At 38.5% G+C, this 26667-nt stretch overlaps 1 protein-coding gene across 1 annotated transcript; it reads left to right on the top strand.

Annotated features, from left to right (window-relative positions):
• Positions 1-12597: 12597 nt before the first annotated feature.
• Positions 12598-20652, top strand: LOC126157047 (uncharacterized). The gene is made up of 3 exons (XM_049916349.1): positions 12598-12703; positions 20252-20362; positions 20477-20652. Exons 1-3 carry the CDS (start codon positions 12652-12654, stop codon positions 20650-20652), a joined length of 339 nt encoding a protein of 112 aa, XP_049772306.1. The 5' UTR covers positions 12598-12651.
• The last annotated feature ends 6015 nt before the right edge of the window (positions 20653-26667 follow it).

Genomic DNA, 26667 nt, shown 5'->3' with positions numbered 1-26667 from the left:
TTAAACACAATTTCCAAAAGTGTTCAAAACTATCACGCCTTCCATTCAATATACAGATCAAGCCCTCATATATTTTTTTTTACAGAGCAGCAACACTTGCATGAGGGCATTGAATTTTTTCATTGACATCCTCTACTGGGTTCATTGCATGGCAATAAAGACGTAAAAAGAAATAAGTCTTGAATCGTAACATTGACTCAAGGTAGCCTGCACATTTGTAACCTGCCTCTGTTTTGTCCTCTGCAGAAAATGTTTCAAAAAACTGTAGAAGTTCTTCAAAGCTTTTCAGTATTCTAAATGGCTCAAATGGCTCTGAGCACTATGGGACTCAACTGCTGAGGTCATTAGTCCCCTAGAACTTAGAACTAGTTAAACCTAACTAACCTAAGGACATCACAAACATCCATGCCCGAGGCAGGATTCGAACCTGCGACCGTAGTGGTCTTGCGGTTCCAGACTGCAGCGCCTTTAACCGCACGGCCACTTCGGCCGGCCCAGTATTCTAAAGATACCAGAAGTTCGCATAGTCCATCGAATCGGACAAAGGGGTCTTAGACCAGCTTGGTCGTCGGCGCTCTCACAGTGTATGCTTCTGAAAAGTCCCATCCTTTTGTTGGATTCCCTTACAGTGTTCATTAAGTCCTTAGCTAAAGGCACAATATACCTTATAGACGTAAGATGGCGGAGACGGTCTACAACTGCTAAGTCTAAACTGTGAGCAGTGCAGTGCACTTAACGTGCATTTGGTTGTATATCCAAAGCTAACTTTTTTAGACCTTTGAAGTAACATCTCATATTCGAGACACCATCATAGCTCTATCCTCTTAAGTTATCCATTGATAAATCAAGACGAGCATAACTAAACAGAGTTTGTGATTCAGTGTAGGGGGTCTTATATAAGTCAATAGTGTTTGTTGATAATTAAGGAATCATCGGCAGTACGAATACAAAATGACACTTGTTCGTAATCGAAGGATCACTTGTTTCATCAACCATAATAGAAAAATGTTCAGTCTTCTTGACTGAAGCCAGTACCTTTCTCAACACAGACTTTCCTAGTAGATCAATGATCTCGTTTTGAATATCGTGGGACGTCCACTTATACCCCGTACACCCTAACCAATCCCTAAACTCAGGTATTTCATTCTTTTGGGGTTTCAACAATTGAAAAAAATTTGAGTTTACATCTTCGTGTCCTTCAATTGCTAGTCCTTTCTGGCAGAGAAATTGCACGGTAGCAAAATTTGTCTCAAGAGCTAAACATCCTTTCTTCATATCACTATGTAACTATTCATTCAATTGGGAGACCACACTTCGGTTAGTGATAGAATTTAGTTTCAGAACACATTCTTTATGCATAAACGTATTTTCATGAAGATGGAAGTTTTCCAAAGCCTTTTTCCAGTTCGAAAACCCTGCAGGAGTAGACGCATATTTTTTTTTCAAGAAAATTGTAATGGATTTTTAGCATCTGCCTCTTTGCAGGTTTTGAAAAAAACTTTTTCGGTATATGCTTCATATTCTAGCCATGTATATTTGATCAACCAAGACTTCTGAAATAATCTTCCCTTACCGCATTGTCCAGGTTTCGGCTGTGAATGGTTCTCGCCTGGAGACGATGAAGCAATTGACGACACAATAATTGCAGGAGGCTGACTTCTTGTATCATCAACAACCAAGCGCGCCTTTTTGGTAACAAATCTATCCATTACAAACTTAATTCATAATACACTAAGAGACTAAAGTAAACGAATAAAATATAGCCATATAAAATAGTCCACTAGACACTAAAGTCGGAACACTAAACACATCTGCAGCATGCACTGAACGAAACTATCCGCACTGAATGACTGCTCTCGAAGCGTCAAGGCGACGCGAGGCGAAGGGTTCCAGGCGCTTCTGATGTCACTGCCAGACTTTACCCGAAGGTTTGTGCACCAGGACAAAGTCTAAGTGTGCCCACAGCACCATATTACTATCATGATTCACACCACTCGTTTTCAGATAACCTGCTTAATACCATAATAATTATTTGTTTTAACTCATTCCTGAAAGTATTTTAAAAGGTAACTATCGTCAAACAAGGAAAATAAAAAATTCCAACATAATTTTGTGGTTTTACAAAGCATAATATAACTAACAATTTTCTTAAATTATTGGGGGGACTCGCCCCCCCCCACCCTAAACGAATTTTTGAGGGGGCTTGGCCCCCCTCAGGTACCATGGAGTCGGCGTCTGTGCAACCCTCTCCCCCCCCCCCCTCCCCCCAGCGTGTGCAGATTGTGTGCAGCAAGCTGAAAAGCTTTAGGAATATGACTTTGATAGGGAGATGAAGATGGATAGAAGCCTTGAACCCATAATCATAAATTTCCAGTCAGATGGTCCGGATACAGACTCAGGTAGCAGTGACAATGGTTTTATTACTATATAGCCTCAGGAACAGTGTAAGGTAACCCAGTGTTTACTATGCTCTCGTGAGAATGCAGCCGGATAAATTTGTCAAAAACTCTGAAATTTTGACAGGTAAGAACCTTTCATTTTCAAGGCACAAATTGAATAATGTCTTAAAATAAACATGGAGGATTACCTGTCGAGATATCGGCAGTTTTCGACGTACTTATAGCGCAGCATTCCGTCAAGTTATTCGAAGATGATGTAAGTTGTTCGGCTGTTCTGTGGATAACAGGTGTGGTCTCTTACAGTACTGTGGAAAGTGTTAGTCTACTCACAACGGTGTCTGTCAGCGAAAAATATGACAATATACTGAACTTTTACAATGTAGTCTTTTGCATTATTCTTTGATACCAGTATTTATTGCACACGATGATTTAGATTTAACTACACTGAAACACACCCACATAAATGTGTTAAAAATATCACATTTTTGAAAAATTCTATGGAGGAGCAGTTGTCAAGCAAATATAATGGGTTCAGTTTGAATTTGAAGTTAAGTTTATTACCCATTAGATTCTACACTTCAATTATTAAGTTGTGAAAGACCTTAGTGGCAAAATACCTTACTTGTTTCTGTATCCAGTATTATGGACGATTTATTTGTGTAAAGAAATTCTCTTCCTCTGTTGTTTTCGAACTTCAATTAATCGTTGAAAACTACTGTATAATGAGCTGCCTTCAACAAGTTCTAGTGCGGACATTACGTATTAACCTTGTTAGAAGTTTCTGTGTGACAAATACTTCATTCCTTTAGGAAAAGTTATCAAAAGCTATGACGCCATAGCAAATTAATGAGCGAAAGTAGAAACATTAAGTCAGCTTTTTGAAATTTTCAACTGAAGCTCTGCTGTTACCCATAACGGGATAAGTTCAGAGGCGCTAAAGATATGAAACCTATGAACTTCATTTTCGATTTTTACCTACAGGTGATGGTGTATTACAGTTTTACTTATAATAGCACCAAAATTACAAATATTGTAAGCAGTCTCGATGGACTTGTCGTTGGACAATCGTCTTTTTTTTTTTTTTTTTTTTTTTTTTTTTTTTTTAAACTGTATTTGATGCTTTCACAAAACTGTGTCAGTTGTTCTTGCCTTTCGACATTATGCGGAATAAAGGTGTTGAGCACCTGACGCAGTGTGAAACATTTGAATTAAGATTTCTCTCATACAGATGACTGATCGAATCAGTTACAAAATATATTATGTTCCTCACAGATCTGATGTGTAATAGAATGCACAGTACGCAAATGAATCTGATTCTTCTCAGCATCGCGGACTTTGTTTGCCCGCTCTCTGCCGCCACACCAACGCATACCTCATTCCCTCCGCATTTCCCCACTGCTCCGCCTCTATGCACGGAAGCGCCATCCTATGTGACACGGGCTATAACTGTAGAGATCTCATCTATTAATCTCAACATTTCAGAAGCTATCCTGTCCTTTTGTTCCTTCAAGGACACAGAATCCTTACAAGTGTGATGTTTACTGACTTGTGCCAATATTTTCTTTCTTCTTCGTTCATGATGGGAATTTCGCTGACTACAAACGTGCATCGTCATTTTCTCGTGAAGACTGGAGGCTGAGAAAGACTGTCAGTCATATAGCAAATGCTGTGTATGCACTTGCACATGTTCCATTTTAGACTTGAATCAACACACGAGCACGAATAGCTATGGATACAAATTTTGCAATTGGGACATGTCAGTTTGTAGCTGCATTCCGCTCGGTTGTCGTTTACCAAGTCAATTTCCATTACTTCTGAGTCAGAGGGCACTTTCCAACCACTGTCTTCCTCAACAATGAAGTCCTTCTTAATTTCGGCACTCGAATGAGACGAATATCTTTAATCTTGCTACTTAGCTTTCGTTTCGTCATCACTAATGTGTGATCCCACAATATGCCTTAGACATAAGTGCAAAAAGAGCCATGTCAGTATGCTTAACATGTTTCCCCTCCAGACAGAGATACCCAACAAAGCGTGCTGTGGACATAGTTCTGCAGGAAGTAGGTCCCACGCTCTTCTGTATCAGGATCACACTATAAGTTTGCTATTACAGCAGGCAGCATAATTTCAAACACAGCAATATTTCTTTCCTCTAACAGTGTCCTCAGTAGCTTGTACATCTCCGCCTGCTCCTCTCAGCCTCTTACGTTAATGTTTATGTCTTTTCTCCAAGCTTTGTCCATGTGCCATGTACAATAACGCCTCCTTTTCAGAGCTGCAATTGAAACATTCCACACGTTAAAGAAAAATTCAGCTGTATCTGACATAATAACTTTCAGTGCAATTAGTCCAACCACAGGTTTTACGTAGATGAAGCATAAGGATAGTATTTATTGATCGTTTCTGGTTGATATGAGGAGGGTACATGGGAATCCTTACCGCATATCATCCAACACCAGTATTATTGTCACATCGAAATCACAACAATTAAGTCCATGCGTCCTATCTATACAAAATGCAGTGGTTCCCATACTTCTTCGAAATTTCTCCCTGTACATTGTCCATTATAATTAACACAAGATCTGTGTTTTTCAGCTCTGGCTGTGACTCCTTATTGTGTCCTGCGGTTTATAAGATAATACACAGGGCTGTCGCCTTCATTAACTTCATGTACCCATGCCTCTACACTATTAGCATCATTGTGATGCCTAGCCGTTGCGGAGCACACGTTTGCACAATGCTCGATGTTTTCGCCTCTGTCACAGATGAATTCTTTCAGTTTGAGAGCCATAAACCGAAGCTTATACTGTATCTAGCACAGCGTGGAAAGGGATTTTATTTGGGATATCAACAGCTATATTTCACTTTTTCGTTTTCAGTCAGTTACAAGTGACTTAAGTCATGTGTGTGACCAACATGAGTAAACACAAATTTGTGATGGCACGATTTCATTTATGGCTTGAGTAACCTTTATTTTCTCAGGACATTCAAAAATTTTATTACTGCGTTGTAATTTGAGCAATCTAATGCTTTTACTTTTAGACGCAAGAATTGTCTTAATGATGGCATGCATAATAATGTCTTGTGCTGTTGTCAGCAGCAGAATATAAGCCCATTATATTTTACAAAGATAGCTTGTGTAAACTTCTCAGTTTCTAATTTCCATTTTTTAAAGGAATCAAATGGTGAAAGTGTAGCTCTTTGGATTCTACTTGTAAATCATGTGTCGATCCTAAGTATTCAAAATACAGGGTGTTTATGGGATGTGCCAGCAAGGAAATACGTTTTGTTTGAATGAGCGTGGCTTAGAGTTTCAGGAAATCGCCGTCATATGCCAGTCAACTGGTCATCTCAGTTTACAATCAGTCAGAAGTAAGATGATGTCCGCTCACCAGAATGCTTTTTGTGGGCTGTAGTTTACAAAGAGCAAGTCAGTTATTTCGGTCCATTGTGCTTATTGTCGGCATTTTGGCACTGATTCACTATCAACCAAAGACATTCGTCTTTGGTAACGCCAGTTTCGGGGAGACAGGGTGCTTATGCAAAGATAAGGGTCAAGATCAACCTCGCACTTCTAATGACGCTGTGGGAAGACTTCTGATGACATTGCCGAAAGAATTCGGCAAATATCTGAGCGGAGTACACGTAAATCTAGACCGATGACTTCGTTGTTTGGTCCCTCCACAAATCAACCAACCAAAGAAAGTCTACTCGTCACGCAAGCAGAGAAATGGCAATGCCTCATATGACTGTCTCGTGAGTGTTAAGGCATCGTTTAGTCTGTAAACCATACAGACTACAATTAGTGCAAGTTCTTCGATTTGATGATTAGAGGAAATGGGTTGACTTCAGCAATGATCCCTTCAAACGTTCGTCGTCGTTGACTTCAGCAGTGCTCTGTTGGAGGGCTTGGAAGATGATACATTTTTACCACAGTTAATATTCAGTGATGAAGCAACAATCCTTGTTAGCAATAAAGTAAACCGACATACTCTGTATATATGGTGACTCCAGAACACTCATGACATTACTGGGCACGAAAGAGACTGGCCTAAAGTGAACTTTTTTGTGCTATTTCTAGTGAAAAAGTATACAGTCCCTTCTTTTTTAGGAAAACGCAGTGCCTGGAACGAGCTATCTTCAAATGCTGCAGAACTGGTATTTTCCACAACTTCAGAAGGAGTTTTCAACAGGATTGAGCTCGACCTCAGTGGCACAAAAACATTAAGTCACTATCTCAATGAAACTCTGCCTCAGTGCTGGAAAGGCTGCACAGGACCCCCGAGACACTGGCCTGCATGCTTGGCCTCCAAGATCGCCAGAAAGGACCACATGCGGTTTGGTCTTGCAGCGATATCTAAAAGACATAGATGAAAGCGAAAAATAGAGTAGCAGCCGCCATAGCTTCTGTAAAAACAGATACATAGTGTAAGGTTTATGACAAAGTCAGCTATCGTCTAGATGTTGTTTGTGCTGATGCTGGTCACATAGAACATTTGTAATAGCATAGCTAAAACGTTAAGATTTTGTGAGTATTTTTTAATTCATCCCATATTGGTAGTGTGTTTTTATCAATAAATATGGAGTTTCCAAATCAGAGTCATTCTCTTTCAAATACCCTGTAATTAAGCTCTGTAACAACTCCCTGAATACATTTACTACACTTCACTGATCTTGTTTCAATCGATGGCTGTCTATGATGATCTCATTGGTGTTTAAAATTGTACTCATAATTGAAATTCTTGCCACAGATTTGACAGCTATACGTGACAGATTCCTGTCGCTTTACACGAGCCCGATATCGTCAAATTTGTCTGGGTGAAACTTCGAAATGTGCTTCTGCAGATTTTTGTCGTGATTGTACCCATTCCCACATTCTGAGCACTCAAACTGAAATGACGTATTCATCTTGGATAAACAACAACAAACGAAGAGATACTGCTTTCTTCATGGCTACACCGCAGAACGGAAAGCCACTGGCACTTCCTTTCTTCATTCGCTACAAGCGAATCTGAGAAATACATTTCAATTCTGGAAGTGTCACCTGCTACGTTGATAACGAGCCCATCAACAACAGAATCCACGAACCCAGCTAGGTGCTGCATTTTCTCTTCTTCTTTTATATCGCACCGTTCTATATCCCGCCAGCGTTCGGCAGTGACTAGTGAAAAAGCTGCGTGCGTTAGTTCCAGTACATCTATCGGCTTGAAGTCTTTATACTTCTCAGGCCAAATACCGCAACTTGGCTCCAGGTCAGTTATGTTGGGATCATATTGTAATGGTACAGTAGCAAATGTAAAAATGTAGCATTTGTATGATGTGCTCGATGCCGTGAAAATGGCTGTTTTTCATGTGTCTACGATATTTACCTACCTCTGTGATATAAAACGATGGACATAGTCCAAATAAAGAGGATTTGGTTTTTCACTTATGCCTTAAGAAATTAAATTGTTATGTATTCTTAATTTAAGGAACTTTTATGACAGTCTTTCATAAAAAATCGATAATTAAGAATTTGTATTTGAAATGAAAACAGAAATTTCGCATCCAGTACGTAATTAGAAACAAGAAAACGTGTATTATTTATAAAAATGACGACGAGTTTTCTAATTACGTGATGTACGTCTTTCAGATAGAACAAGAAAAAAAAAGACATGAGACTGGGGAGACTTGACCCAACGGTAATCCGTAACTGAGCACCTGACATTCCATTACACTACCGACTACTCTACACGCATGGTTACTGTTGACGTATTAATTGTATTAACACAGTGGTTGGGAAAACTTCAAAGCCGATGATCTCCATACATTTATGAAAAACATAAGAACAACCTATTTCTCAGCACTTTTTTAACAGTATTCCACACACATGTTTCACTATGGAACAGAAAGCAGCCTCAGCCATTTTCATATGCGCATTTACAGCCTGACAATCAGAGCACAATGCTGCAGTGGCTGTGACTGTACACGATTTTTGAAAGAAAAACTACGCAGCTAAAGCGTGATTAAGAAAAACATTGATGGCTATTAATACATTTGAATATCTTAAAGTTTCATTTGGCGTGACCTAGAATAATACATATACTAAATAAGTAGGACCTACTTCCAGCCATGCGGGATTAGCCGAGCGGTCTTAGGCACTGCAGTCATGGACTGTGCGGCTGGTCCCAGTGGAGGTTCGAGTCCTCCCTCGGGCATGGGTGTTTGTGTTTGTCCTTAGGATAATTTAGGTTAAGTTGTGTGTCATCTTAAGGACTAATGACCTTAGCAGTTAAGTCCCATAAGATTTCACACACATTTAAACATTTTGAACCTACTTCCAAGAGTGTAACAACACCAGTGTACGTGTGCTACGACTTCTGACCAATCATCGCGTTTGTGTTTGCTTAAATCAGGTTCATTCTTAATGATGAAGCGGATTTCCAAAGACGATTCTGAAGTATTTATATGACCAACCAAAAGCGCTATTGGGAAATTGGTTTCCGCAATCTGGTTTTGGGAGCCCCATGTAAACGGGGTGAAAGAGTTTTTTTTATGTTATGTCCATGAACCATGGACCTCCCCCCCATGAACCATGGACCTTGCCGTTGGTGGGGATGCTTGCATGCCCCAGCGATACAGATGGCCATACCGTAGGTGCAACCGCAACGGAGGGGTATCTGTTGAGAGGCCAGACAAACGTGTGGTTCCTGAAGAGGGGCAGCAGCCTTTTCAGTGGTTGCAGGGGCAACAGTCTGGATGATTGACTGATCTGGCCCTGTAACAATAACGAAAATGGCCTTGCTGTGCTGGTACTGTGAACAGCTGAAAGCAAGGGGAAACTACAGCTGTAAGTTTTCCCGAGGGCATGCAGCTTTACTGTATGGTTAAATGATGATGGTGTCCTCTTGGGTAAAATATTCTGGAGATAAAATAGTCCGCCATTTGGATCTCCAGGTGGGGACTACTCAAGAGGACGTCGTTACCAGGAGAAAGAAAACTGGCGTTCTATGGATCGGAGCATGGAATGTCAGATCCCTTAATCGAGCAGGTAGGTTAGAAAATTTAAAAAGGGAAATGGATAGGTTAAAGTTAGATATAGTGGGAATTAGTGAAGTTCAGTGGAAGGAGGAACAAGACTTTTGGTCAGGTGAATACAGGGTTATAAATACAAAATCAAATAGGGGTAATACAGGAGTAGGTTTAATAACGAATAAAAAATAGGAGTGCAGGTAAGCTATTACAAACAGCATAGTGAATGCATTATTGTGGCCAAGATAGACACGAAGCCCATGCTTACTACAGCAGTACAAGTTTGTATGCCAACTAGCTCTGCAGATGACGAAGAAATTCATAAAATGTATGATGAGATAAAAGAAATTATACAGGTAGTGAAGGGGGACGAAAATTTAATAGTCATCGGTGGCTGGAATTCGAGAGTAGGAAAAGGGAGAGAAGGAAACATAGTAGGTGAATATAGATTGGGGGTAAGAAATGAGAGAGGAAGCCGTCTGGTAGAATTTTGCACAGAGCATAACTTAATCATAGTTAACACTTGGTTCAAGAATCATAAAAGAATGTTGTATACATGGAAGAATCCCAGAGATACTAAAAGGTATCAGATAGATTATATAATGGTAAGACAGAGATTTAGGAACCAGGTTTTAAATTGTAAGACATGGGGCAGATGTGGACTCTGACCACAATCTGTTGGTTATGAACTGTAGATTAAAACTGAAGAAACTGCAAAAGGGTGGGAATTTAAGGACATGGGACCTGGATAAACTGAAAGAACCAGATGTTGTACAGAGTTTCAGGGAGAGCATAAGAGAACAACTGACAGGAATGGGGGAAAGAAGTACAGTAGAAGAAGAATGGGTAGCTCTGAGGGATGAAGTAGTGAAGGCAGCAGAGGATCAAGTAGGTAAAACGACGAGGGCTAGTAGAACTCCTTGGGTAACAGAAGAAATATTCAATTTAATTGATGAAAGGAGAAAATATAAAAATACAGTAAGTGATGCAAGGACAAAGGAATACAAACGTCTCAAAATTGAGATCGACAGGAAGTGCAAAATGGCTAAGCAGGGATGGCTAGAGGACAAATGTAAGGATGTAGAGGCTTATCTCACTAGGGGTAAGATAGATACTGCCTACAGGAAAATTAAAGAGACCTTTGGAGAAAAGAGAACCACTTGTATGAATATCAAGAGCTCAGATGGAAACCCAGTTCTAACCAACATTCCATTAGAGCTACTGACGGCCTTGGGAGAGCCAGTCCTGACAAAACTCTACCATCTGGTGAGCAAGATGTATGAGACTGGTGAAATACCCTCAGACTTCAAGAAGAATATAATAATTCCAATCCCAAAGAAAGGAGGTGTTGACAGGTGTGAAAATTACCGGACTATCAGTTTAATAAGTCACAGCTGCAAAATACTAACACGAATTCTTTACAGACGAATGGAAAAACTGGTAGAAGCCGACCTCAGGGAAGATCAGTTTGGATTCCGTAGAAATATTGGAACACGAGAGGCAATACTAACCTTACGACTTACCTTAGAAGAAAGATTAAGGAAAGGCAAACCTACGTTTCTAGCATTTGTAGACTTAGGGAAAGCTTTTGACAATGTTGACTGGAATACTCTCTTTCAAATTCTAAAGATGCCAAGGGTAAAATACAGGGAGCGAAAGGGTATTTGCAATTTGTACAGAAACCAGATGGCAGTTATAAGAGTCGAGGGGCATGAAAGGGAAACAGTGGTTGAGAAGGGAGTGAGACAAGGTTGTAGCCTCTCCCCAGTGTTATTCAATCTGTATATTGAGCAAGCAGTAAAGGAAACAAAAGAAAAATTCGGAGTAGGTATTAAAATCCATGGAGAAGAAATAAAAACTCTGAGGTTCGCCGATGACATTGTAATTCTGTTAGAGACAGCAAAGGACTTGGAAGAGCTGTTGAACGGTATGGACAGTGTCTTGAAAGGAGGATATAAGATGGACATCAACAAAAGCAAAACGAGGATAGTGGAATGTAGTCGAATTAAGTCGAGTGATGCAGAGGGAATTAGATTAGGGAATGAGACACTTAAAATAGTAAAGGCGTTTTGCTATTTGAGGATCAAAATAACTGATGATGGTCGAAGTAGAGAATATATAAAATGTAGACTGGCAATGGCAAGGAAAGCGTTTCTGAAGAAGAGAAATTTGTTAACATTGAGTATAGATTTAAGCGTCAGGAAGTCGTTTCTGAAAGTATTTGTATGGAGTGTAGCCATGTATGGATGTGAATCATGGACGATAAATAGTTTGGACAGGAAGAGAATAGGAGCTTTCGAAATGTGGTGCTACAGAAGAATGCTGAGGATTAGATGGGTAGATCACATAACTAATGAGGAGGTATTGAACTGAATTGGGGAGAAGAGAAATTTGTGGCACAGCTTGACGAGAAGAAGGGACCGGTTGCTAGGACATGTTCTGAGGCATGAAGGGATCACAAATTTAGCATTGGAGGGCAGCGTGGAGGGTAAAAATAGTAGAGGGAGATCAAGAGATGAATACACTAAGCAGATTCAGAAGGATGTAGGTTGCAGTAGGTACTGGGAGATGAAGAAACTTGCAGAGGATAGGGTAGCATGGAGAGCTGCATCAAACCAGTCTCAGGACTGAAGACGACAACAACAACAACAACAACAACATTTCTCATCATCGATGATTAGGCCCATATAAACGAGGTGAAGGAGTTCTATTTATGTCATTTTCACATCACCGATGGTGAGGCCTCTAAAGACCCTACTCAGTACGGACACAGTCTAATATAAGACTGTGTTACGGAACTATACAGCTTCTGCTACTGGAGGCATTTTGCGCTTTCACGAAATGGCAAACTGACAAAATCCCACAATTCCAAGCTCAGCCACCCTGTAATTCTGATCATGGTACTTTGTGTGTACGACCCGCCTATTCTGTTATCACCAAGAATTGATGAAGACATCAGATGGCGCTTCGTTCTGTTGCGTTGAGGCACAGCAGAGGCGGTCGTGGTTGACATATTGTGTGAATCGGACTTAAAATTAGCATATTTTTTTGATGTTCTCGTTTTGTTACTTTGCTAGTTTTACTAATTTGTTATCATTGGTTATTTAGAGATCACTGACAACTAGTCTATATTTTCATCGCTGACATAATCGAGTATTTCGGAGGATCATTGGTCGAGCTGAAATGGCGCCATATATGACTGACTGTTGTACATTGCATTTGTCTAGTAACTTGTATAACGATGAAGAGAACTCCACGCCGACGGAGTGCGTGTAGATCGTGTATTTCTGAAGGTTAAGTCGCATATTTATTATGCTGTAATAACTGTAATCACTGAAACGCCTTCCTGGCACCTCACTGTCGGCGAATACACAATATGTTGCAGTGCTATAGATTTAGACTGTCGGAGAGGGTATTTAATGTGTGAGCTGCAGTTTAACTTGTTCTTACACAATGAAAGTGGATGCCTGTGTCCCACCAATACTGTAGTGTTGATGAAACGATTCTATAATCAAAATATATGTTTTTCACGAAATTTAACAATCCAGAAGTAAGGATATGTTACATAGGTCTTCTGATCATTCATTTTCTTAAAGATGCAAGTTTGCTTTACCTTGTGTTCCTTAGAAACCGCAAAAATTCAATTACAACATCGTGAATGAAAAATAAATAATGTCTCTATCGATTAATTTCAAGTATAGGTATGTGAAATGTTACAGGCCATAAGTTAGCCCCTTAGCAGTAGCCGTAGAGATAATGTGGAGAAAGGAGGATTTGTCAGAAACTGTTTTATTTCAATAATATTGATATTAATAAATTTGGCTCAGAGTATCACTCATAAGCTGTGCAACTGAAGTAGTATTCCGTAATAAATCCTTTATGGTAATAAGTATGTACAAAGCACCTTTGGAAATTTTAGCCTCCTCTTAAAATATCTCGACGCTCTGTTGTTGTCCCATCTCACAGTAAAAAGCAAAGACATAATGGTTGCTGGTGATTTTAATGTGGATTTATTGAAAAGCTTTGTTAGTGAACAATTATTGCAACCATGAGTTATATTACAAAACCAACAGTGAATGAGCTGTCTGATCTTGACGTAGCAGCATCTTATGTTAAATGCTGAAACTTGTCAAGATTTAAAATCTATTAACACTGAGTACAGGGGGGTAATAACCAGTCAAAAATGGGTAATTTTAGGAGATAGCTGAAAGACATCAGCTGGATAGATGTCAACAATACTTCTGACTGAAATGGAAAATACATTATATATTGTTATATATTGTATACATTAATATATTAATACATTAATAAACTTACTTCCTGATTTGAAAATTATGTTCTCTTTAAGCTAACTCATATCAAACAGAAGTTAAAAAATAAACCCTGGATTACACAATGAATAAAGGTATCATGTGGGACAAAAAGAAAACTATCTACTACTCAGGAACAGCTGTCATGCCAGCACTGGAATACAATACAAAGAATACTGCAAAATAATGAGGTGATCCAGAAATCTAAGCAGCTTTTGTGAGAAAAAGATAAGTACGTCAGGCAACAAAATAAAAACTGTGTGGGATATAGTTAAGACAGAGACAGGTATGGCCAGAAAGGAAGAGGAACAGATAGCTCTAAAAATAAACAGGTGCATGTAGTGTTGCAAACCTCTTAAATAAGCACTTTAATTCCGTTAGTGACAGCTTGGGGGTTATCAGATTAAGTAAACAGTGCAATGGAATATCTGAGCTCAGACTGTACAAATAACTTAAGTAAAATGGAAATCTGCATCTATACTCTGGATGACAGAGGGCAAGTTCTGTTGTACCAGTTATTAGGATTTCTTCCATTCACATATGGAGTGTGGGAAGAATAATTGTTTGAATGCCTCTGTGCATGCAATACTTACTCTAATCTTATCTGCATTATCCCTATGTGAGCAATACATAGGGGGTGTGGTATATCCCTAGAGTAATCATTTAAAGCTATTCTTGAAACTTTGTTAATAAACTTTCTCGAGATAGTTTACGTCTGTCTTCAAGAGTCTTCCAATTCATTTCTTTCAGTAACTCTGTAGCAGTCTACCTCTGATTAAACAAACCTGTTACCATTTGTGCTTTTCTGTGTATGTTCAATATCACCTGTTAGTGCTATCTGATACGAGTCCCACACACATGAGCAATATTGTAGTTCTAACCAACTGGTTAGGTAAGACTTGAATGAAAAAAATGGTTCAGATGGCTGAGCACTATGGGACTTAACTTCTGAGGTCATCAGTTCCCTAGAACTTAGAACTACTTAAACATAACTAACCTAAGGACATCACACACATCCATGCCCGAGGCAGGATTTGAACCTGCGACCGTAGCGAGACTTGAACGATTTCTCAGCATTTCCAGTGACACAATAACATTCCAATTTACTTCAGAGAATGCTGTGATTCACACAATTAAATGTTTGTGACGTGCTACAGAAAATGCCACTAGCCTCTAATTTGTTTTGTAGTGAATTAAGTACATTGTCACTGTATGTTTAAAGAGCCTTCTCCATATCGGAACCCTCTTAAGAAACCCAAAGTGTGTCTTGGACCATATATTATTTGCTGTCAGATTCTTGAGAAAACACTTGAACACAACCTTTTCAAAAACGTTTGAAAAAGCTGACAAAAGTGAAATTGGTCAATAGTTTGATGGTTTCTCTTTATCCCCCTTCTTGTAAACAAACTTAACTTCAGCATATTTCAGACAGGCTGGAAATGTTCCACTGATAAGAGATTGATTACCCAAATAACTTAAGATACAACTTGGCTAACATGAACATTGTTTGACTAACTTCATTGTTATGTTATCATAACCACTAGAATACTTTGGCTGCAAAGATTTTATGACAGATGATACTTTGGGAGAAGTGAGTGTCATGATGTTGAGAAACAGCTAATATCATTAAAATTGAACAACACTCCAGCCTTGATGGAAGCCATGTCAGAATAGAAGAATAGTTGACCACACACTGGACAGGTATGAACACAGTAGAAGAGTTCATAATGGGAGGGAACCTCCATGGTATACAGTCACTATAAATAAATAGAGATTACTACATAATAGGTATGAAACAAAGCATAGGGCTATAGATAGGGAGATGCTGAATGAAACACATTTGGCTGTCAAGAGAGCAATGCGTGATGGCTTCAGTGACTACCGTAGCAGAATATTGTCTAATAACATTTCACAAAATTCAAAGAAATTCTGGTTGTTTGTAAAGGCTGTTAGTGGCACCAAAGTTAAAAGAAATTCTGGCTGTATGTAAAGGCTGTTTGTGGCACCAAAGTTAATGTCGAGTCCCTAGTGAATGAGACAGAGGCTGAAATTGAGGGAAACAGAGCAAAAGATGAAATTCTTAAGTCCATTTTCAAATGTTCCTTTACAAAGGGAAACTCAAGGGAATTGCCCCAATTTAATCCTTGTACTACTGAAAAGACGAATGAAACAAATATTAGTGTTAGTGGTGCTGAGAAACAGCTGAGATCGTTAAAACTGAAATACTGAATTTGAGGTTGAGTAACCCCTCGTCTAACAAGGGAACCTCCCCATCGTACCCCACTCAGATTTAGTTATAAGTTGGCACAGTGGATAGGCCTTGAAAAACTGAACACAGATCAATCGAGTAAACAGGAAGAAGTTGTGTGGAACTATGAAAAAATAAGCAAAATATACAAACTGAGTAGTCCATGCGCAAGATAGGCAACATCAAGGATAATGTAAGCATTGGTGCGCCGTGGTCTCGTGGTTAGCGTGAGCAGCTGCGGAATGAGAGGTCCTTGGTTCAAGCCTTCCCTCGAGTGATAAGTTTACTTTCTTTATTTTCGTATAGTTATGAACTGTCCGTTTGTTCATTGACGTCTGTTCACTGTAATAAGTATAGTGTCTGTGTTTTGCGACCGCACCGCAAAACCGTGTGATTAGTCAATGAAAGGACGTGCCTCTTCAATGGGGACCGAAAACATTTGATCGCAACGTCATAGGTCAACCGATTCCTCCACAGGAAAACACATCTGATATATTCTATACGACACTGGTCACGGCATGTGCGTCACATGACAGGAATATGTTGTGGACCCACCTAACTTGTACATTTGGCGAATTGGTAAAAAGATTCTTCTACCTTTCCCCATTTTGGTTTTCTTGTGGATGTGATAATCTCTCCCAAAAAGTGATGAAAACATAAGAGTTTGTGACATAAACTGAAAACAAAAAATTAAAATTTCCACTCGAGGGAAGACTTGAACCGAGGACCTCTCGTACCGCATCTGCTCACGCTAACCACAGGACCACGGCACTCCTGAGCTCACCCTGTCCTTGATTTTGCTTATGTTGCACATGGACTACTAAGTTTGTATATTTTGATTATTTTTTCATAGTTCCACACAACTTCTTCCTGTTTTCTCGATTGATCTGTGTTCAGGTTTTCAAGGTCTATCCACTGTGCCAACTTAGAATTAAATCTGAGGAGGGTGCGATAGGGAGGTTCCCTTGTAAGTATAATCTATTGTAGATCCCTTGAACGAAAAACCCTGCCCACTTCTTGGAAAAAGGCACAAGTCACACCTGCCTACAAGAAGGGTACTAAAAGTGATCCACAAAACTACCTTCCAATATTCTTAACACTGATTTGTTGTAGAATCTTAGGACATATTCAGATCTCAAACATAATGAAGTATCTTGAACAAAATGACCTCCTCGATGCCAGCATGCATGGATTCCAAAAACATCAGCCATGTGTAACCCAACTCACACTTTTCTCACGACATACTGAAAACTTTGGTTCAAGGTAGTCAGGTAGATGCAGTATTTCTTGATTTCCAAAAAGCATTTGACTCTGTACCACACCTACACTTTTTGTCAGAAGTATGATCATATAGGGTATCAAGTGAAATTTGTAACTGGACTGAGGAATTTTCGTAAGGAGGATGCAATAAGTTACCTTGGATGGAGAGTCATTGTCAGATGTAGAATTAAATTCGTGTGCTGCCCTAAGGAAGAGTGTTGGGATCTTTGCTGTTTAAGGTGTATTTAATGGCTCTGCAAACAATATTAATAGTAACCTCAGACTTTTTGCAGATGAAGCAGTTATCTATAATGAAGTAGTATCCGAGAGAAGCTGCATAAATATTCAGTCAGCTCTTGATAAGATTTCAACATAGCGTAGGGATTGTCAACTTGCTCTAAATGTTCAGAAATGTAAAAATGTAAAAAAAAAAAAAAAAAAATGTAGTATCTTATGACCATAAATCCAATAAGTCACTGCTGGAATTGGCCAAATCATACAAGTACCTGGGTTTAACACTTTGTAGGGGCATGAAATGGAATGATTACATAGGTCTGATCATGAGTAAAGCAGGCAGTAGTCTTCAGTTTATTGCTAGAATACTGGGGAAGTGCAATCAGCCAACAAAAGAGTGCTTACAAATCACTTGCGTGACTGATTTGACAGGGAACTAAGGATATCATTGCAAAGTACCTGTGGAGTAAGCAGTCAGTCTTTATCTAATTGGGAATTAACTACAAGTTGTGTTCCTTAAGATTTCATCTCATGTCCATTGCTTTTTGTTGTGTACGTTAATGACCTCTTTTATGTTTCATTGTCAAATGCTTAGGGTTTTTTTAATAGCATATGATATAAACATTGCAGTAAATACCAAGTAAAATAAAGATTTAGAAATTTTCACTGATATTAATAAAGGGTTTAAAGCTAATTCACTGTTATTGTAAAAAGCCACTATATGCAGTTCAGAACTTTTAAGAGATTTCATTCTAGCATGTGTATAGCATATGATGATATGCAGTTAGAAGAGGCTGACAGTGTTAAATTTCTGAAGTAACAACTCGATGATAAAATCAGGTGGGAGGGACATACCACAGAACTGCTGAAGTGCCTGAACAAGTCTGCATTTGTAATGCGAAAGATGTCACACGTAGGAAATAAATATTCAAAATAACTTCATACTTTTCTTACTTTCTTTCTATTATGTCATATGGAATAATATTCTGGGGTAACTCATCAAACTGAGAAAAAGTTTTTAAAGTGCAAAAGCGTGTAATAAGACTCATTTGTGGTGTAAATTCGAGAACATCATGTAGAAATATTTTCAAGGAACTGGATGTTCTAATCACTGCTTCTCAGTATATTTATTCCTTAATGAAATTTGTTGCAAATAATATCTCTATTTCCAATCAGTAGCTCAGTACATAGTTTCAATACTAGGAATAAGAACAATTTACATAAAGATCTAAAAATATCTTACATTGGTCCAAAAAGGGGTCCAATATTCAGAAACAAGCCTTTCCAAGAAATGAACAGCAACCATTAAAAACTTGGTTTCAGGTAAAGGACGGTTTAAATAGAGTTTGAAAGACTTTTTGGTAGGCAACTCCTCCTACCCTGTAGATGAATATCTTAACAGCGACTGTCAGACCATTTAGACGATGTTCTGTATTAGTAGATGAACAGAAAGAATGTGCAACATTGCTATTCTGACAACACTTTATGCCCAGTGGGTTGTGAAATGAAGGGGAAAGAAACTGATACTGTGCTATTCTTGAGCCTCGTAAATGCCACAATGTGATACTAGGAAATCTTGACTGGAGTGCTAGTAATGAAAGGTATGAAGTAGCCCACCGTGCAGCTTTTTATGTGGCTATCAACTGCTCAACACCTCAACTTTATGGTAGCTGTTTATCTTTACTCTTTCCATTATTTAAATTCAGACATAGTACTGTAAACCAGATTAAATTTATTTCTTCCACAACTCTTTGTCAGTTTCAGCCATGTAAGTGTTCCATGTCACTTAGCTTAGGGTTAATCAATATGAAAATTTTCATAACATTTGTATTTTTAGTCATTGAAAGACTTAGTCTACATATAGGCCTACTTATCACCTTCAGCTGCTTTGTCAAGTTGATTTGTTCCAACTCCTTAATTTGAGTCATTTATAGAAATTATTCAACCTTTCTGTTTAGTCAACATACCAGTATCAGCTTCATTTATTTCATTTCATTATTTGGTCCATTTTGATTCATTACATACTTAAGTAGTATATTGAGTATAGCACAGTCAAATTTGAGGAAGAAGGAGACAGAAAGAGAAGGAGAACAAGAAAGAAATCAGGTTACAAAAAGCAGACATAAAGTGTGAATAACAAAAACAGTGCAGTTTAAATTTAGTTATTATTACATAGTCCATTAGTTTATTATTCTGTTAGTTTATTCTAATGTTACATGTATTTCAGAGGAGTACAAACACAGATTGTTTATCTTTTTTTAGATCCACAAAGGGATATTTATTTAAAGAGAAGATATTATGTGTTCTTCCTTAGTGCTGTTAGGCTACCTGATGATGTCTATTCATATAGAAACATGTGCTCAGACATAGAAACATGTGCTCAGGCATGTTAAAGAATGTGTACATATGTCCTTTTGCTTTGTAATCAGAGCAGCATTTGATCTCACCCAGAAATTTGTTGCCATAAATATATGATAAACTTTTTATTTTATTCTTTTTATCTGCAAAAGGTAGATGTTGGAATTTGCGTATTAAGTTGCTGCTAATTTTGTATTGGCTGTGAATGTCATATGGAGTAATCTACACTGCACTGCCCATGTTTAACTTATTTGTGTCATTTTTCTTTCTTCATTTTATCCCATTGAGTAAAACATTTTTTAAATGTTGAATGAATCTGAGAATAATTAATCGTAAATTCACATGTGCTAGTTCTTCAAATATCATACATTTTTCTGTGACGTTATGAAGCATAATCTTAGCTAATTTATCAATTAAGTCATTTTTTGCAGGTACACTTTCTGACATATCATTTGCGTCTACAAAGTCTACGCCATTATCCACAAATGAAAGTCTGTTTAAAAAGCCAGAACTATCCAACACGCAGGTTACCGCAGCTCTAGGTATGTAGGCCCCCTGTTATGAATATTTTATTATAACACATCATATGTGAAGACTGTAATCAATGAGTCTGAATATGAATTTATTGTGTGTAAATATTCTGCATTTACTTCCAGGTGGGATGCAAATACAGCATCTAAATCATGATAAAAAATTTATGTTAGTTGATGCTGATGACACTATAGTCTATAGCTATAAAGAAGCATGTTTTGCTGAGAAGACACAGAGGAAAGAAAAAGTAACAGCGCAGGCAATAACTGGACTTAACGGTAGTTGCATATTTTCTTTGTAGTTGGAGTAAATGAAAAAAATACTGCCAAAGATCTTGTCAGACATGAGGCATTATCTTAGACCATTAATGGTGCACAGCACTTCATTACTGTACTTCTTCATTATAATGAATGAAATAATTACTTTTCATTGTAATGTTTTGATCAGGAAAGGAAGTAAAAGAAGAGTACAGCAGATCTGAATAGGGAGTTGAATAAAGCTGCACATACGTTCAGTCAGATACTGATAAGGTTTCGTAAGTGGTGTAAATATTGTTAATTGCTTTGAATGTTCAGAAGCATAAAATCATGTGTTTCGCAAGACAGTAAAACATACTATTCTATGAATAAAATGTCAGTGAGTCATAGCTGAAATCAGTCAACCAATAAAGGGGATCTGAAATGGAATGGTCACATGGTCTGAGACACTAATTGGATTTTGGTTTGTTGGTAGGATACTAGGAAAATGCAGTCAGTCTTTAAAACATTCATGTGACCCATCCTACAGTAATGCTCAAGTGTGTGGGACTCTCACCAAAGAGGACTAACAGGGGATACGGAATAAGAAGGGCAGTTCAAATGTTCACAGGTATTTTGAACCATGGAGGAACATCACAGAGATACTGAAAAACTAAACTGGCAGACGCATGAAGCCTCACAGAGAGTGCAAAGACAAGATTAATTGCATTATGCACCAATGCAGACACTCTGAATGGTACAAGATGAACCCCTAACATGTGATACAGGTGCAATGAGAAGTACCCTTGACCATGGACTTCAGTTTACATTGTGTAGGTTTATATGTAAAAAAGCAATGCTAAAATTTATTGTTAGTAACTAGGCTGATGTTCATTCCAAAATGAAAGTGGAACTAAAGACAGTTTAGAGCCATCATTGTATGTTGCCTTGTTTTTATTGAAATATATATGATTCCATTCCAAGATTATTAAACTATCTCAGAAATAGAACTAGTTGTACTAACATTTTAATGAAAGTGCGGCCTAAGCAGATTGTTTTTTATCAGATTTGTTTCTTATATTTGTGTCTCTATTACCTGCTCTTTTTGCCACATAAGAATTTCTCAGGTTTTAGGGAATGTAAATAAGACAACTAATAATAATGATTGAAGTAAAAAGTAGAATTTTAGACATGTTAAAGGCAAAGAATCATAAATAAAATAGTTAGTGAGAAACATTCTGAGAAACTTTGAGAACACTCCCTTGAAAATGTAGTTATCATCATGCAAGACAGTCAGATAAGAATTGGGGGGGGGGGGGGGGATACTTTACCCAGATATCAAAGAAAAGTTAGATTTGGAAGGAAGTGATGTGATATGCATTTGAAAAGTGAAGTTTTTGATTTTGTCCCCATCTCATCGGGCTCACATTTCATCAGTGACCTGCCTTAACACGAAATATAATGTCATTCCAGCATATTACGTGTTAAAGTTTACTGTACACCTGTATCTGTTTCACAAATTGACTACCATGTGGGTGCTGGCAGCCACAGGAGAACATCATGCCTAACACCATGTGACTGGCATGGCCTGTTGCTGAAATGTCTACCGTTAAGCTTGTGGCAGTCAACATGTTAAGGATACAAGGTACTCATAAATGGTGGAAAAATCGAAATTTTTTTTATGACTTTATTAAATTCTATAGTCTTTCCAAATTACATTGATATACAGGGTGAAGCGAAATTCGCGTACTCGGGCTTCACAGTGATAAAAGAATGTCTGTCACAAAATTTCATCCAGCGGGTACATCCGGCAGAAAAAGGACGTTAAAAAGAGTAGCAATCTAGCAACACTGTAACCACATGTATGGTAACTACCTGTGTCAGAACATACTAGCTATGCTGTACAGTTGGGGCAGTGGATAGTGTTTTGAGTTAGCATGCAGGAGATCAAGGGTTCGATCCGGGGTTGGGGTGCACTTTTTTTTTCTAGTTTCATTCTGAGATTTCATACTGTAATACACACCGTTTCTTAGGTCACATGTATCCTAAATTTACAACATTTTGTAACACTTACCATAACAAATACTTGGTTAGACAAATAAGAAATAGACAGTTGAAACAAATGAACTGTCATAGGACAGAATAACTACTAAAACAATATCAGTTTTGAGACGCTAAAGATGATATCTCAGTACAATAACACAACATGTTTTTTATTTGGTAAATGTAGTCCAGGAGGTACAGTATCTGGCATCTTAATCATCAACAGTGATTGCAGTGGATCCTGTGTAACACATTTGCACCTACCTGCTACAATTGTAGAAATGGAAGATTGGTCAGCTTTGAAAGTAGCCATTTCCACATCTTGGGCGTGAATTTATTTGCACCACTTCATCTACTAGATGCGAAACCTGTTTTCTTTGTACCATCCTCCAGTGGTCCCATAGATTAGTTTCAACTATTATTCTTGCTTTATTCAGGTCCGTTACATTTCATTAGGAGCTTATGTTACCAGTAGGACTAAGCAATGTGCTTTGCGAATAATGTCCATACTCGGTTACTTTTTGTATGTGTTATCACCATGGTCCCACTAATTATGCCTTTCAACACTGAGTCTGAGAACTGCATGCTGTTTAGTAAGTATCTCAATGCATTGTTATTATTATTATTGTTATTATTATATCAATGGAATTGTGGAAACATCATGTCTATTACGGTTAGCGAAACTGTGTAATTCAAAATCTAACATTTCACAATTAGCGGCGTCGGGATGAATCATGCAGAACAATATCTGTCAGAGGGGTAATGCGCGTTAGGTGGAACAGCACTCAGGACTGACGGCGTGTTTATGCTGTAAGCACTGTCCACCAGACAGGAACTAGTAGCGAGCGGCATAACGCGCTCGTGACAGAGTCCAATGTACATGCATACACATATCGAATTTTCTCATCGTAAACCTCTAAACCAGTGTGGCAGACATATGGTGTACACAAACGATGAATATGTGGATGTGCTTCTGGTCCTTGGTGTGTCTGATAACCGGGCTGGTGTTGCCGCTCTTGAATATGCTGCTAGATATCCTTGTCAACGCAATCCAGATAAAAATGTGTTTTGTCATCTAGATCTGCACCTTTGGGAGTCAGGTTTTCTTCTTCCACAGTCGCTTGACAGAGGTCGTCCACGGACTCGCCGTACTTCAGTTACTGAGGAAGGTATTCTGGAGGTCATACACCAAGAACCTCAGCGAAGTTCATGTAGCGTAGCAAGGCAACTGCGTGTCTCCTGCACATCACCATCAGCGGATGCAATTCTGTGAATGGATCCGACAACAACAGGAAGCCAACGATGACTTCATGAACACCATAATATGGTCAGATGAAGCAGCATTCTCTCGCGAGGGTGTCTTCAATATGCACAATGCCCGCTGTAGCGGGGCTTTAAATTTCGCCGCGTTACACTCGTTCCCTCAGATAAAAATATCCCGTCGGAGCGGTATGAGCGCTCGACGCAGAGAAAATACCAAAATTGTAACCTTTTTTGTTTTCTATCCGTTTTCAATTGTCTCTTGTTAGCCGTAGCTTAAGGCAGACGTGATCGGATGCTGATGTAAAAACTTAATGGCTAATCTTGATCTGATTGTAATGTGTAGACATTGTGGAAGTTATTAAGAAAGTCGGTGGATGGAAGTAGCAAAGTGAATTAAATTGCATACAGTATCAAGATGATTTTCATTGGTATAAATTAGTGATCCCTGGACTATTGCAAGATTTCGGATCATATTTTCTCACGCTGAAATAAAGGAGATTTTTGAAGACGTGGACGCCGCCCGAAAGAAGATAAGTTAATCTGGTAAAGGATGATCTCTCGTCCACGCCATTTCCCCCTGTCAGCTACATTCTGTTATTCTCTGTTTCTTTTCAATACTTTTTGTAGTGGAAATTGGTTTAACTTTTGCTCAAAAACGACACAAGGACCACCCCAACAATAGCTTTTCCGAATAACGAAGTCCGATACCTTTTCTGTTATACAAAGTCCGATTTACATTTCTTTCATTCTTTCCCTTTTTCACGGTCTCTCTTCTCCCATTTTTCATCATTTTTTTATTTATTAACCACTACACCGCCATTGGTGTGAGGTTAACCCACATGTCACCCATGACCGTGGGTATCAAGTTTGCTTTGGTTTCAATATCTGGGAAAATTGGGTGACAGGTGTTTGGGCCCCTACATGTTGCCTGACTGATTGACTGCATGAAGGGATCATGCATTCTTCTCAAACTATCTGCTTGATGCCCTGGAACATGTTCCACTACATGTTCAGCAGAAGATATGGTTCCAGCATGATGGTGCACCTCCATATTCTGGAATTAATGTGCGACAATATTTGGGCAGAACATTTTCAGGGGAATGGCTCAGACATGCAGGTTCAGTTGTATGGCCACCCTGTTCACATGACCTAAATCCCTAGGATTTTTTTCCTGTGGAGACACCTGAAGGAGCATGTGTACTCTATTCTGCCGATGAACATGGAAGAACTGGTAGCATATGTGCATTCTGCTCCCGTTACTGTGGACATAGCTTTGCTGTGAAGGGTCCAGAGCTGTATGATCCAATGGATTGCGCAATGTTTGGACCAGCAGAGATGTCGCTTTGAGCATTTGTTGTTCTGAGGACAACATATTCTGTTGTGAAGGTCATGCAGTTATTAATATGGACATTAATGTTGTCACTGGTTGCTAACATGTGACATCTGAGTGCTCACATTACATGTAGTATAAATGACTAGTAGATGATGTGTTATTGTACTGTGCTATCATCTTTAGCATTTTTTAATTGATATTGTTTTTGTAGTTATTCTGTCCTATGACAAGTCATTTGCCTATCCATGTATTCATTGTTACAAAATGCTGTAAATTTAGGATACAGGTGACCTAAGAAACTGTATATTACAGTATGAAATGTCAGAATGAAATAAGCAAATAAATAAAAAAAAAAAAAAATATCTGCCCCACCCCTCATCGAACCCTCAACCTCCTGCATGCTAACCCAGAACTCTGTCCCTTGCACCAACTGTACAGCATAGTTAGCATATGCTAACAGAGGTAGTTACCATACATGTAGTTCCCGTGTTCCCAGATCGCTACTCTTTAACAGCCTTTTTATGCTGGATGTACTTGCCGGATGAAATTTTGTGATAGACATTTTTTTATCGATGGCACGTGAGGAGCCGTGCTGTGAAGCCCGAGTGTGGGAATTCCGCTTCACCCTGTATACATTATAGGGTTTCAGATGAAAAATGACCTATATATACCAAATTTTAAAGTTACGGTCATGTATGCCACCATGCCCCCTTTATTTTTGTTCCAGTATTATTTTGAAAAGAACTCTGAACTTTCTGTTTCCAGTGATTATACGTATGATACATTGTATATGTTGGTAACAATGCAGGTGTCTAGTGTCTGTAAATGATTATCGTTACTAATATTTACTTTTGTTTCGCTGAAGCAGTTTGTTCACATGTTACTGAATGTTTATTACCAAAGTGCTACATATATTTATGGAAGTACATATCCTTTAGTATGCAATAAATACGAACTATGCCACACATTAAGAAATTCCATGGTAACCAGTTCGCAAACAAAGCAAACCACACTGTTGAAAGTAACCTATGTATCAGTTCTTCAGGGAAGAAATTCCCACATGGCACCCCTCTTGGTGATTCAAGTTTGTGTTAACAATGACATTGTTTGTAGTGGATTTATTGTTGTTGATGTGGGCATCTTATCTTCTTTGATAAAGGAAGCGGCGAAATGTAAGCATTGTGATGGTGTAGGCTGTCTGGAAATAACTGAACTACAAAGTAGCAGAAAGGGTTTAGTGTCAAAATTAGTTGTTCTGTGTAGATCCTGTAATAAATCTACCTCAAAAATGACTTCGAACATTATGCATAATTCATATGACATGAATTTGAAGTTAGTGTATGCAATGTGTGCAATAGGAAAAGGAAAAAAGGCTGTTAAATGGTTTTGTGGTTTGATGGACCTTCCTCCTCCTGCCAGTAGGTTCAGCAAATATTCCAAA

This window comes from Schistocerca cancellata, chromosome 2, assembly GCF_023864275.1.
Source record: "Schistocerca cancellata isolate TAMUIC-IGC-003103 chromosome 2, iqSchCanc2.1, whole genome shotgun sequence".
Lineage (NCBI taxonomy): Eukaryota > Metazoa > Arthropoda > Insecta > Orthoptera > Acrididae > Schistocerca > Schistocerca cancellata.
Note: the sequence above shows the minus strand (reverse complement) of the source record. Positions and strands in the feature narration are given on the sequence as shown.

Excerpts from the sequence above, each read along its gene's own strand:
- LOC126157047 (XM_049916349.1), top strand. The coding sequence starts at position 12,652 with ATGAAGAGAACTCCACGCCGACGGAGTGCGTGTAGATCGTGTATTTCT. Across the intron at positions 12,704-20,251 it reads TAGATCGTGTATTTCTGAAG|GTACACTTTCTGACATATCA; the intron begins GTTAAGTCGCAT and ends CATTTTTTGCAG. Across the intron at positions 20,363-20,476 it reads GCAGGTTACCGCAGCTCTAG|GTGGGATGCAAATACAGCAT; the intron begins GTATGTAGGCCC and ends ATTTACTTCCAG.